We start from the raw sequence: 14,483 nt of genomic DNA, 5'->3' as shown, positions 1-14,483 counted from the left end.
CCGCTAAGACCGCGGCGGGATGGGCGGGGCGTGCCGCAGTTCTGCGGCTGCGCACTCGGCTCGTTTTGCGGCCGCGCTGCTTGACGGCAGCGGCGTCGGCCCGCCCTCCGCGGCCGGCGTTCCCAGGTAACGGGAAGCGCGTGGCGCTGAGGAAGGTAAGGTTCCGGAGGAGCCGGCGGCTTCGCGACGCGTGGGGCGCGGCGGCCCAGTCTGGTGGGCCAATTCCGCATCCCAAAGAGACAGGGTTCCTACGGAAGCCCTCCAGGGCGAGGGCGGAAAGGGCCCAGAGACTTTCCCGGGGCCCAGAGGCCGATTTCCCGGGTCGGCCGGGCTTGGAGCGCGAGGCCCCTCCGCCCACCTGTAGCGCTCGGTGTCACGCGGGATCCAGGAGCCTGCACACCCCGGGAATTTTCGGGAAGGTTTATTGGCTGCAAGTTCCAGGGGGGAGGGGTTTGGAGCTTTGCATTTTTATAGGAGTCAAGTAAGAGGTTATTTTTTTTCCTTCTTGAATTCACAGAAAGTGCTTTTTATCTTTTTTTTTTTTTTAAAGATTAGTCTGAGGTTTTACAAAAGCAGAAGTGACATCATCATCATCGAGTCCGCGGCCACATTTCGTTTTTGCAAGACAGAGTAACTTAGGTCTCCCAAGAAATAGGAAGTCCCATCCCACGTTGATTTTTTTTTTTTTTTTTTTGGTAGAAAAGAGGAACTTGTGTGTTTTAAATATGGTGGGGGGTTCTGCTTCATTATAATAAGGGTCTTCTGGGTGGGAGTCTCTGATCGTCTTCAGGTTCTTCGTGGGGACACTGGGCCTTGTCTTGCACTAGGGGCTTGGGGTGTCCATCAGTGCCTGTGCCCCTGAGGAGCCTCAGCCTCTAGTGGGGTTGGGGCGAGGGGGACCCGAAGGCAAGGAAACCATCAAAGGGACAAGTGAAGACAAAAAGGGGTGCTGCCCAGAGTGTGGCTTATGCGCAATTGTGTATTGCAGTTGCATCCACCATCTGGTGAGCACATCCTAAGTGGTGGGACTTGTAAGGTTCCTTCTGCACTAAATTACCCATTTAATTCTGACAGCACCCTTCAAAGGTTGGTCCTTTGTTTATGTGTCTTATATGTTGTAACTTGAAAGCTCCCCAGAGGCAGGATTTGTTTGCCTTATCCCTTTCATCCTTGTTTCCCTGAGCCCAGGAGGTATTGCAATTGGAGCTGGGTGTTTTTAAATCAGGAGACAGAGAGCTTTGCTGGGTGGGAGGCATGTTTGGCACCTGGTCCTAGGGGGTTGGAAAAAATTAAGTGGAACCATTTCCTCCCCTGTCATTTGTTCTTGGATAGGCTTTTACTCAGCCTGTAAAAGGTGTCAAGTTGTTGGCACAAGGAAAGAGTAAAGAACAGGCGCTTACTTTTGATAGAAAATAAATATACTTAACCCAGGCATGCTGGGGTTTGGGAAATGAAAAGTAACAGTCCTTTATAGGAGCACTCAGCCCCCACCTCCACTTTTCTCATCTGTACATTGGGAATAAGAATAGTACTTGAGCCAGTGGTGGTGGCGGCCCACTCCTGTAATCTCAGCTTCTGACTAGTCAGGCCAACTTAAGTGAAACCCTGTCTCATAAAGGGCTGGAGAGGTAGCTCAGTGGTAGAGCACTTGCCTAGCATGTGCAAGGCCCTGGCTTCCATCCCCAGCACCAGAACATCAGCAACAACAAACACAACTTTTGCTTGCAAACTCCCTAGCTATTGACCCCCGTCTTACCTATTCATTTTCCCGTGCTTCAGACAGGCTTCCTCTTTAGCCCAGTCTAGTTACCATGCCCTCCCTCCCTGCCTTCCCTCTTATGTCCCTGAGCAGTGGGGGCTTTGGGTATAAATGACCTGTCCTCTTTGAGCCTCCCTTTCCTTGTCTGTGACTTGAAATGAGGATCGCAGTTCTCACAGGTCACGTGCGTGTGCATGGTACAGGTCTGATCCTCAGCATCACAAAAAATAATAATAATAAATAAATAATTGAAATATATATATATATATATACATACACACACACAATGGTCTTAATATATGTGCCCCCTTTGCTTGACTATATATATTAAGCATTGGGCAGCTATTACACTGTAGCCTAATTTTAGAACATTTTCATCACCCCCCCCCAAAAGATAAATCCCATATTATTAGCATGGCTCTTCATTCCCCTTTCCCCAGTCCCTGGCAACCACTAATTCATCTCCAGGGATTTGCCTTTTCTGGATAGTTCATATTTATAGTCTCATGTGATCTTCTGTACCTGGCTTCTTTTTTTTTTTAATATGTATTTTTTAGTTATAGGTGGACACAATATCTTTATTTTTTTTAGGAGGTGCTGGGAATTGAACCCAGTGCCTCAGGCATGCTGGGCGAGTGCTCTACCTCTGAGCCACAAACCCTTTCCCTCGGCATAACACTTTCAAGGCTGATTCATGTTGTAGAATGTACCAGGACTTTTTCCTTTTTTATGGCCAAATAATACTCTATGATATGGATAGAGCACATTTTGTCAGCCAGTTATCTGTTAATGGACACTTGGATGGCTTCCATTTTTTGGCTATGATGAATAATACGGCTGTGAACTTTTGTTTACGAATTTTGCCATGAACATATGTTGTCAGTCCTGAATCTGCACATAGGAGTGGAATCGCTGGCTCTCTGTTTGACTTCTTGTTGGTAGTGGTACTAGGGGTTGAATCCAGAGGTGCTTTATCACTGAACTGCATCCCCAGATCTTTTTATTTATCTTTTATTATTATTATTATTTAGTTGTAAATGGACACAATACCTTTGTTTTATTTTTATGTGGTGCTAAGGATTAAACCCAGTGCCTCACATGTGCCAGGCGAGCGCTCCACCAAGCCACAACCCCAATCCCTTATCTTGAGACAGGTTCTAAGTTGCCCAGACTGACCTTGAACTTATAGTCTTCCAGCCTCAGCCTCCAAAGTAGCTGGGATTACAGGGATGTGCCCCCTATGCTTGACTATATTTGACATTTTGAGGACTTGCCTCACAGATCTGCAGTCCTGTTCAATTTGAAGATGAAGAATCTGGGTTGTGCAAGGCCATAGAACAACAATGACAGCTTGCATGTATGAAAGACTCATGATTTGAGCCAGAGTTGTGATGCACATATTATTGTCACATAGGCAGGACTTTTTTTTGTTCTTTGTTTTTTTGGTGCTAGAGATTGAACCCTCCTGAGCCACATTCCCACCTCTTTTTATTTTTTGAGACAGTCTCATTAAGTTGCTTAGGATCCTGCTAAATTGCTGAGGCTGGTCTTGAACTTGTGATCCTCCTGCCTTAGTCTCCCAAGCTGCTGGAATTACAGGCATGCACCACTGCACACAGTACATAGGCACAATTCACCCTGAAACTGGATTATGAGGTTAACTGTTTTTTCCGGGGACCCTTGTCTTGGGTTAGTGAAGTTTTCCCTTGGCTTCCACAGGGAATTGGTGCCAGGACCCCAATGGATACCGAAATCTGAGGATGCTCAAGTCCCTTCTATGAAGTGGTGTCGTGTTTGTATGTAACCTCAGCACAACCTTCTATATACTTAAACCATCTAGAGAGCACTTATCATACAATGTAAATTCTATATGAATGGTAGTTAAACTTACTGTTGGGGAAATAATGACAAGAGTCTGCAGGGAGACTTTACCATATAGTCACTTTTATTCCTGCATCTCAGGGATGATGCATCCATGGATTTAGAACTAGTGAATATAGAGTCTAGCTGTATGTATCTTGTTCATTCTGTTTTCTGAAGATCTCTGACTAATAAACAAGGGCTTTATTAGGAAGTAATTAATTTTTATCAAGAAGTGGAGAATATTTAAGATATTACCAAGAATGCAATTATACTCCAGAGAAATCCAGTTATCAGTAACCAATATTCCTAACTGCAGATCATTGATCTTAGGACTCAGCTACATTGCTTTGACATAGCTGAAGTACACAAAATTTGACTGATTTAAATATGAAGGAGTTTTCAGAGAGCGGCCATCCCCAAACTTGGTGGTACCTTAGAATTATCCGAATCCCAGATTTCCACTGTCAGATTTTGATCCGGTAAATCAGTTTCATAATTCAGTCTTGATTTTTTAAGCCGATGACAGCAATCCAAAAAAAAAAAAAAAACCCCAAACAAGGCAAGAACTGAACAGAGGTTCAGCGATAAACCTGACAATCTGATAAGTCCAGATTGTTCCTGGAAGTCCCTAAGAGTTCCCTTACTGGGGACCAACATCCTGCTTCAGAAACGCTAACACAGCGTTGTTTATTTTCAGTTTTGGAATAAAATGTTTTGTTTTTTTTTTCTTCAGTTGAGTACTAGATAGTTGGCCTCGGTGGTGGCCTAAGTCATCAAGTAAAGTGAAAGTTTAGTCACAATGCCCTTGCCCATCAGTATACAGTAGGCATGGTTTTGTCATAAACACTACACAGCAATAGGTATGTGCATCAGTACATACAGTGATGCTCAGCATGTATCCCATTGAGGGATCTTAACTAGTAATTAAATTATTCTAAACCAGGCATGGTGGCTCATGCCTGTGATCCCAGCTACTCAGGAGGCTGAGGCAGGAGGATCACACATTCAAGGCCAGCCTCAGCCACTTAGCGAGACCCTGTCTCAAAATAAAAAGGGCTGGGGATACAGCTCACTGTTAGGGAGTTTGCCTAGCATGTGTGAGACCCTGCATTCAGTCTCCAGTACTAGGGATGGAGGGTCCCAGGAAAAGGAAAAGAAAAGAAAAATCATTCTAACATGTTGCTGCTAGAACAGATTGGCAATTCTAGGAGGGTTGTCACTTCCTAGTTTCTTTGTAATCGAATTATCAATTCTTCTACCTCTTCTTCGTACTGTGTTTTTCTGTGTCTGCATTTCATTCCACAATTTCTTCCTTGAGCACTAACACAAAGGCATCCCCACGCATTGGACAAGGCTTTTAATGTCTTAGAGGTCGTGAAAACCTCGAAGCTGCTCACCCCCTCTTCCCCCCAGCTGTGGCCACATCCTGGATGTCCCGGGCCCTCGTCCATTGCCTGATAGGTGCTGGTGTGGGATATGGGCACCTAGGTGAGCTGTTCGTTTTTGTCCCTTGAGAGGGGCTTGGAGTCTGGCAGGTTAAATATGTGTATGACTCACTCATTCATTCATCCGCCTTGCCTGAGCTCTCAGTTTAAATGCAGTCCAGACCCGATGCTGAGGGAACAGCAGGTTCCTGTCTCTCACCTGGTGCCAGGCCATCCGCTGCTCCTTGAGCCAGTGGTTAACTTTTGCATGCACTTGGGCTCTCCTGAGATAAATGCCTCTGGAGTGTACAAGGCGCTCAACTCATAGGATGGCACCCCACCCCACCCCCACGTTGCCCTCTCTGACTTACTTTAAACTGGGAGCTGATTGGCCCAATGTCTAAACTAGATTTTAAGGTCCTCTTTGGGAAAATAAGGTGCTCACTAGGTTTAATTTGTTGAGGACAAGGTCTCCCTTGGTTTTATCTTGGTAGCCTCAGCACCTCTGAATATTAGGAGCCCCAGGAAGGTGCTGAGTGAAACAATGGCGGTAATCCTTACAGGCAAAAACCCTGTTGTGCCTGCTCCCAGGAGACCTAGCATAGTGACTTTGAGCATGTCACTAAGCCTCAGTGTGGTTCACTGTAGATAGACAGAAAACTGATGATTTCTTGGAGTTCTAAGGATTAAAATGTTCCTGGTGACTGTGATTTTTATTTTCTTTTTTTTTTTTTTTTTTTTTTTTTTTTTTTAGTTTTAGGTGGACACTATCTTTATTTTAATGTGGTGCTGAGAATCGAACCCAGTGCCTCACACATACTAGGCGAGCACGCTACCACTTGAGCCACATCCCCAGCCCTGATTATTTTTTTAAATATTTACTTTTTATTTTATTTTATTTTATTTTTTTAAAGAGAGAGTGAGAGAGGAGAGAGAGAGAGAGAGAAAGAGAGAATTTTTAATATTTATTTTTTAGTTCTCGGCGGACACAACATCTTTGTTGGTATGTGGTGCTGAGGATCGAACCCGGGCCGCACGCATGCCAGGCGAGCGTGCTACCGCTTGAGCCACATCCCCAGCCCAATATTTACTTTTTAGCTGTAGTTGGACACAATATCTTTATTTTATTTTTTTATGTGATGCTGAGGATCAAATCCAGGGCCTCGCACATGCTAGGTAAGCACTCTACCGCTGAGCCACAATCCTGGCCCCTTGTTTTTTTTGTTTGGTTTTGCAGTATTGAGAACCAAACCCAGGGCCTTCCACCACTGAGCTATATCCCTGGACTTTTTTATTTTGAGACAGAGTCTCACTGAGTTGCCCAGGCTGGCCATGAACTTACAATCCTCCTGCCTCAGCCTCCCAAGTGGCCAGGATGTGCCCAGCTGTACCGTGTTCTTTTGTTGGGTGAAGAGGGGTACCAGGGATTTGAACTCAGGGACACTCAACCACTGGGCCCCATCTCCAGCCCTGTTTGGTATTTTATTTAGAGACAGAGTCTCACTGAGTTTCTTAGTGCCTCAGTAGGTTGCTGAGGCTGGCTTTGAACTTTCGATCCTCCTGCCTCAGCCTCCCAAGCTGCTACGATTATAGGTGTGCACCATTGCACCCATCTTATACCATGTTCTTTATTATTCCATGCCTCTTAATTAATCACTTTATAGATACTGGGCTTTTTTAAATATATTTTTAGTTGCAGATGGACACAATACCTTTATTTTGTTTATTTAGGTTTTTTTTTATATGGTGCTGGGGATCGACCCGGTTCCTCATGAGTGCAAGGCAAGCGCTCTATTACTGAGCCCCAACCCCAGCCCATAAATGCTGGTTTTAGCACAGACTACAAAGTTTTTGGCTCTGTGCTTGTGATCAGTGTCAGTACTGATGGACTGTCCTCCTCATCTGCTCTTTAAAGAACAGTTGCCCTGAAGAATGGCGGAAGCAGTATTCCACGCCCCAAAGAGGAAAAGGAGGGTGTATGAGAATTACGAGTCTCCACTGCCAGTCCCTCTTGGTCAGGACCAAGATCCTAAGAAATTCAGAATCTTCCGTGCAGAAATAATCAACAACAACGTGATTGTGAGGAGTCCCGAGGACATTAAGCAGCTGTACGGGAAGGTAAGTGCGACCTCAGCGGGTGCCTGCCCCTGAGCAGGCCGTCCCTTCCCTCCCGTCCCCTCCAACTAACCATCAGAGTGTGGCTTCCTCCCTCGCAGTGTGGTCCGTGCACCCAGGGGGTGATGAGATGGCAGACGCAGACCTGCCTCACACAGGGGGTCAGTCGGCTGGCCGTTCTCATCTGTCAGAGCTCGTTCACTGTACAGACAAACAGAAGACCGAGGATGTGTGGGAATGTGACAAGCAAAACAGGAAGCCCCCACTCGCCATCGCAGTCCCAGACGTAGCCACAGAGTGGCACTGATCCCAGACAGACAGGTGGCTTCAGAGTGTGCCCCGGCTCCTCTGCTTCTCTCCTGGCCCTGCAAGTTCTTAGATGAGGTCAAGTTCTAGTTTTTACTGTTGTCTAGCAGTAATGGGTTTGTGTGAGGGCTGGCTGGTGGTTGGCCTTCTCTCTCTCTGTTTTGTGTTTTGTTGTGTTCTCGTATTTTCCGTAGCCTGTTCATCACCAGTGGCATTTTTACAACCAGCTTGACTGCTGTGTGGCTTAGGGCCCCCACCCATTGTTAATGTCTAATCCGGGGATTATAAATTCATAAAGTGGTATAGCCATCATCACAATCCTATTTTAATTTTTTTTTAATTTATTATTATTTTTTTTTAGTTGTAGTTGGACACAATACCTTTATTGCATTCATTTATTTTTACGTGGTGCTGAGGATCGAACCCAGGGCCCTGCTCATGCTAGGCGAGCGCTCTACCGCTGAGCCACAATCCCAGCCCCTATTTTAATTTTTTAGGTGCTTTTTTCCCAAACCCAGGGCATCGTGTATGCTCTGCACAATCTCTACTGCTGAGCTGCATCCCCGGCCCACGGTCCGGTTTTAAAATGTTCCCATCGCCATAGAAAGTTCTTTGTGCCATCACACATAATCCCTGCTCCCACTCCCAGCCAGGACCACCACTGATGAGCTTCCTGTCTCTGTTCGTGTGCCTTCTCTGGAGATGTTATACAAAAGTGGGTGGCCTTCTCGTTGGTGAGATGCAAAGGCCCCACTTAGGTCCTGTCTCCCCACAGCTCCGCAGAGAAGCCTTCATTTGCAAGTGGCTTCCTAAGGGCCCTGCTCAGTCTGTATTCTAGTTAGTTATGCTATCTACAGTGGAAGGTAAAGGGTGTCCCCTTTATTATTTCAACCCTCTATGTGTTTATGACCAAAAGGAGAAGACGTCTCTGTCCACCCTCAATCTGTCGTTTCCAGATTGAAATCATTAGTAATGAGGTAAATGAGGAGCACTGAAACTTAACCTTTATTCTTCAAAAGATTAGAGACATAAAACCCTGAAGTCAACACGAGTCACCGTGACATTGTCAGAGGGGAAACAGAGCTGCGAAAAGTGGGGTGAACCTCTTGTTAGCCCGAATGCTGATATTCCTCCCCAGCTACAAAAAGTGGATAACTGAACATGAACTTTGTTTTCTCTCTTTTCAAAAGGGCTACTTTGGGAAAGGCATTCTTTCCAGAAGCCGACCGAACTTCACAATTTCAGATCCTAAGCTGGTTGCTAAGTGGAAAGGTAAGCTCATATATCATTCAGTTCTTTGGCAAATTAGCATTTTCTTTCATTTGTGATCACACATCTCAGGTGAGTAAAGTTCTAGAGGAGAGTGACAGGGCACACTGACAACTTTACTGCCCAGAAGAGCAACTAAGATAATTCTTATCAAAAGAAAAGTGTTCTTGCTGGGTGTGGTGGCGCACACCTGTAATCCCCATGGCTCAGGAGGATCGCAAGTTCAAAACCAGCCTCAGCAAAAAGCAAGGCCCTAAGCAACTCAGTGAGACCCTATCTCTAAATAAATACAAAATAGGGCTGGGATGTGGCTCAGTGGCTGAGTGCCCCTGGGTTCAATCCCTGGTACCCACCCCCCCCCCCCCCCCCGCCAAAAAAAAAGGGGGTTCTATTTTCAAAAATAGAACTTATAACAAGAAACATGACATTGACATATTTATTAAGACATACTAATATGCAGAGGTCTCACTAGCTTGTTCTTCTTTGTGTATTTTTCTAAGGAACACTCATGGTAGTTGCACTGGTGCATGCCTGTGATCCCAGTGACTCTGAAAGCTGAAACAGGAGGATTGGAAGTTCAAGGTCAGTCTGGGCAACTTATCAAGACCTGTTTTAAAACAAACAAATAAAAATTTTAAAAGGGATGGAGGTGTAGTGTAGCTCAGTGGTAGACCACCCCTGGGTTCAATCCCCAATGGGAGGTGGGGGTACAGAAACCAACACCAACATGTTCAAACATAATTAGAAAGGAATTTCTAAACTCCTCACCCCCACCTCCAGGGAACCAGGGCAATTGCTCTAGCACGGAGCTACACCCCCAGCCCTTGTAATTTTTATTTTATTTTGAGACAGGTTCACACTAAGTTGCCCAAGCTGGCCTCCAACTTGCCATCCTCAAACTCCCAAGTTGCTCAGATTATAAGTGTGCACCACTGCATCCAGATTTTTAGGGAAAAAAAAAATTTAATAAGAAGATGGAGAAGGGGTTGCGGTTGTAGCTCAGTTGTGCAAGGCACTGTCCATCCTCAGCACCACTTAAATAAAATAAAGGTATAAAAAAAATAATAATATTAAAAAAAGAAAAAAGTGGAGAAATAAAAAATGCACTGAGATACCATTTCAGCAATCAGGCAAACTTCCAAAAGTCTGGCCACATGCTCCATTGCTGAAGCCCTGAGGAACCCGGGCTTGGCTGTATTGCTGGTCAGAGTGCGAATGCTATAGCTCTTAGAGGAATTTAACAGTGTCTCACAAAACTGTATACACATCGACTTTTTTCTTTTCTTTCATTTCTCTTTCCCTTCAGTTCTAGGGAACTTTTATAAAATATAAATGGAATCCTACAGTATTTGTTCCTTTGTGCCTGGCTTCGTAATGTTTCCAAGGTTCATCCCTCCCTAGCAGATATCAGAACTCTATTCCTTTTCGTGACCAAATAATACCAAATAATATTCCACTGTATGGACGAACCACTTTCTTTTTTTTTTTTAATTTATTTATCTATTAACAAACAAATTGTTTCTAAGTTTAGGCTGTTGCAAATAATTCTGTTGTGGCCATTGGTCTACAGTATCTGTTTGACGCTCGGTTTTCACTCCTTTGCATATATTCCCAGGAGTAGAATTACGGGATCATATGTTCATTTTATGTTTAATTTTTAATAGTCAACTTTGGCAGATTTTCTTGTTCTTTTTTTTTTTTTTTTAATTGGTGTATTATAATCGTACCTAGTGGTAGGGTTCCTTGTTCCATATTTGTGCATACACACAGTATGGTTTGGCTTTTCTGTCTCCTAGTAGTTTTGTCGTTTTAGCTTTTGAGTTAGGACTTTGTTGCTATTTTTAACCTAGCAATCCCACTTCAGGAATCTATTTTAAAGAGATACTAGCAAAAGTTGAAAAGAAATAGCACAGGACTATCTGGCAGCACTGTCTCTAATATCCAAAGAAAGGGAGCAGCCCAAATGTCCATCCAAAAGGCGAGTGGCCTCAACTCCAGCATGTTCATGTACTGAGTACTCTAGAGACACGACAGGAGGGGCCTCTAGGGTGCGTTATTAAATGAAGAGAGCCAGGTAAGGGAATGTGCAGTGTGCTGTCGTTCATCCAAACAGGAAGGTTTATATTATGCTTTTTAAATATGAAAGGATTGAGGAGACGTTTAATCCAATTTAAACATTTCACAATGTAGACGCGTGTGAAAACATCACATTGTCCCCATTAATATGCACAATTTTGCTGAGCGCAGTGGTGCACATCTGTCATCCCAGAGGCTCGGGAGGCTGAGGCAGGAGGATCAAGAGTTCAAAGCCAGCCTCAGTAAAAGCGAGACCCTAAACAACTCAGTGAGACCCTGTCTCTAAGTAAAATACAGAATTTGGCTGGGGACATGACTCAGTGGTCAAGTGCCCCAGAGTTCAATCCCTAGCACAATTTTCTTTTTTTTGAGAGAACTTTTTTTTTTAATATTTATTTTTAGTTTTCGGTGGACACAACATCTTTATTTTATTTTTATGTGGTGCTGAAGATGGAACCCAGTGCCCCGCTCATGCCAGGTGAGCATGCTACCACTTGAGCCATATCCTTAGCCTGCGACAATTTTTATGTTTTACATATTTGATTTTAAAAATCAATTTAAAGGGGCTGGGGATTTGGCTCAAGCGGTAGCGCGTTCGCCTGGCATGAGTGCGGCCCGGGTTCGATCCTCAGCACCACATACCAACAAAGATGTTGTGTCCGCCGAGAACTAAAAAATCAATATTAAAAATTCTCTCTCTCTCTCTCTAAAAAAAAAAAAAAAATCAATTTAAAAATTAATATGAAAGGATAAACCATAATTTTTTTAAATGCTTATGGAAAGAGATGAAACAGGATGAAGAGACGTGAGACCTTATAGATTGGACTTGGAAATCTTGTAAATGTATTACATGATTGCAAAACAAAGTTTAGTTTAGTTTGTTTTTTGGGATGGGGGTTGAACCCAAGAACTCTTTACTACTGAGCGACATCCCTGGTGCTTTTTATTTTAAGACATGGTCTCTCTAAGTTGCTGAGGCTGGCCTCAAATTTGCAGACCTCCTGCCTCAGCCTCCTGAGCAGCTGGGATTACAGACTTACACCCACTGCCTGGAAACAAAGTTAAGTTGTAAAAAACAACCTTTTTTTTTTTTTTTTAATAAAGGTGAAACAACTGAATTAGTATATCACTGTTGGTTGTGTAACCACCCAGAGAGAAAGTATTTTAAATAACTTTAAGTAACTATTTTAGGTATTTTAAGTACATTAATTCCTGCAATCCTAATGGGGTCCACTCTGCCAGTTTTCTCTTGTCATGATGATGCTGCTTAATAAACTACCCGAAATTCATCAGCTGTCAACAGCAACCCTGCTGCTCCCTAGTCTCCTGATTTGCAGAATGAGTTAGGAACAGAACAGAACAGAACAAAACCCCAGTGAGCACTTAGAAAGAAAGATGCGCCACTCCTGATGGTCGGAGCAAGAGCCGGGGTCCAGAACTTCCAAGCCTACACTCCAGACCCCCCGCCGTGGAGTGCTACAGGCACACAGAAGGGCAGAGCCCCTTCTCCCGGCCTGCAGGCTCCTGTCTGGACGCCGGAGTGAGCGGTCGGAGGGATGGCAGAGCGCTGAGCAGAGCATTCTGAGGTCAATCAGAGCCCAGTGGGAGCGGCCTGGTTGGCGAGCAGAGCCTGCCAGACACGTGGTGCAGGGAATGATGGCACGTATTGCCCGTTGGTGTGGCTCACAGGACAGTTAACCTCGTGGACGTGGGACTTTCTTTCTTAGATCTGTAGTGTGGTTTGTTTTTTTTTTTTCTCTTAAGGAAAATTTGTCTGAAACTAATAGAACCGCTTTGTTGTTACAGGTATGAAGACAGACTTGCCTGTAATCTCATCAAAGAAGTAAGTTATGACCCGCATTACAATTATGATCTAAGCTGGATGCCGTAGCTGGCCTCTGACTTGTGATCCTCCTGCCTCAGCCTCCTGAGTTGCTGAGATTATGGGCATATGCCACTGCGCCCAGCCCCAGCGCTGGACTTTTATTTCAGTGGTCTTTTGTATATTGTGAGTTAAGGAATTTGATGAGGGCTGTAGTGTTCAGGGTGGAGCACTTGCCTTATACGTGTGAGGCCCTGGGTTTGATTCCATGGCTCTCCCAGAAAGGGCGGGTAAGTTGTGAACCTCTGGGTCCTGTGGTGGGAGCTTAGTTCATGGCCTGCCTGGCGTGCACAGGACCCTGGGCTCAAGTTCAGCACTGGGGGAGGGGGTATGTCTCTTCTTCACAAAAATATATGTTGACAGAAAAATTTGTGTTCAAATAATAATAGATACTCACAGACCCAGGAAGCCTGCAGGGCCGGTGCTGTCGTTGGTAGGAAGAGCTAGGATCTTTCTTAGATCTCTCCCGTGAAAGTGCTTTTAACTCTGCACAAGTGGCCAGGTCACAGGTGACAGGACACCAGCTATCTTATGGACAGCTCCTTTCTTTTCCCACCAAATATAGGAAACAATCCCTATGAAAGTCCCTGTAGATAGTAGTACCAGGGTCCCCGTTTTATGGGTTTATGAAAATGAAAGCACAAAGGTGATTTGTTTTGTCACACAGTTGCAAGTAAGTGGCCAAGTCACGGTGACACACAGAACGTGGGTAATGCCAGCGTCACTGCTTCCTACTGCATCGTGGGGCGGGTGTGTGTCTGTCCTTGCCGGCTCTCAGTCTTTAGAACTTGGTTCCTGGTGTGTAGAGATGCGTGCGCATCTGCCCACAGGATAAACACGGGTGTGGACAGCGTGAGGACTCTGATGATCCCTGGTGAGCAGCCATGGGTCTCTTAGGTACAGTCTCCCAGTTAAGGGTGGGAGCTGTAGCGTTTCTCAGACCGTGACATACTCAGCCGACTGTACGCAGATAAGGGAAGGTGGGGAGTAAAATTTCACCTGTCCTCTCCCGGCCAGTGATGTCCTGGGTTCTTTTTTGTTGGTACAGGGATTGAACTCAGGGGCACTCAACCACTGAGCCATATCCCCAGCCCTATTCTTTTTTTTTTTTTTTTTTTTTTTTTTTTTTTTTTTTTTTAGAGAGAGTGAGAGAGAGGGGGGGACAGAGAGAGAGAGAGAGAGAGAAGAGAGAGAGAGATTTTTTAACATTTTTTATTTATTTTTTTCTTAGTTCTCGGCGGACACAACATCTTTGTTGGTATGTGGTGCTGCTGAGGATCGAACCCGGGCCGCAGGCATGCTAGGCGAGCGCGCTACCGCTTGAGCCACATCCCCAGCCCCTCCCCAGCCCTATTCTGTATTTTATTTAGACACAGGGTCTCTCTAAGTTACTTAGCACCTCATCATTGCTGAGGCTGGCCTTGAACTCGCATCCTCCTGCCTCAGCCTCCTGAGCCACTGGGATGACAGGCGTGCACCCCTGTGCCTGGCCATGTCCTAGGGTCTTTACAGACTGATGCTAAAGGCAGAGACAGAAAGTGCTGGATGTCACCAGTTTCGTTAGCCTTCTGTTGGTCCTCAGATTTCAACACAGTGGCTCTTATGCGCAGGAACGCAGCCCACAGTGTGGTTTGGCACGGGCTCTTCCTTCTGAAGGCAGGGCTTGTGTTTTCACCTGTGATTTTTTTTTTTTTTAAATAATATGGGAAGTGTTCAGATGGGAGTGTTAGAAACTATGTGCATTTTGTCATTAAAATATACCATGAAAATTATTAGAGGGAATGGACCA

The 14,483-nt window shown here is 44.9% G+C and overlaps 1 protein-coding gene across 8 annotated transcripts in view; it reads left to right on the top strand.

The window, feature by feature from the left end:
• The window catches only part of Tsen2 (tRNA splicing endonuclease subunit 2), a 31,426-nt gene continuing 16,943 nt past the window's right edge, over window positions 1-14,483 (top strand). Inside the window, exons 1-5 of one of the 8 annotated variants that reach the window (XR_013431312.1) lie at window positions 24-155; window positions 3,479-3,555; window positions 6,962-7,164; window positions 8,658-8,739; window positions 12,619-12,655. Coding sequence is in view for 7 of the 8 variants with exons in the window: in XM_005333791.5 (XP_005333848.2) it covers window positions 6,979-7,164; window positions 8,658-8,739; window positions 12,619-12,655 (305 nt within the window). In the remaining variant the exon portion in view is untranslated. Of the gene's footprint in view, window positions 156-1,149; window positions 3,556-6,961; window positions 7,165-8,657; window positions 8,740-9,236; window positions 9,319-12,618; window positions 12,656-14,483 lie in introns of those variants that run through there. The other 7 variants (XM_078033454.1, XM_078033453.1, XM_005333791.5 and 4 more) reach the window with 7 other exon arrangements.

This window comes from Ictidomys tridecemlineatus, chromosome 16 (genome assembly GCF_052094955.1).
Source record: "Ictidomys tridecemlineatus isolate mIctTri1 chromosome 16, mIctTri1.hap1, whole genome shotgun sequence".
In the NCBI taxonomy this organism is placed as follows: domain Eukaryota; kingdom Metazoa; phylum Chordata; class Mammalia; order Rodentia; family Sciuridae; genus Ictidomys; species Ictidomys tridecemlineatus.
This window is presented reverse-complemented; position numbering and strand designations above follow the sequence as displayed.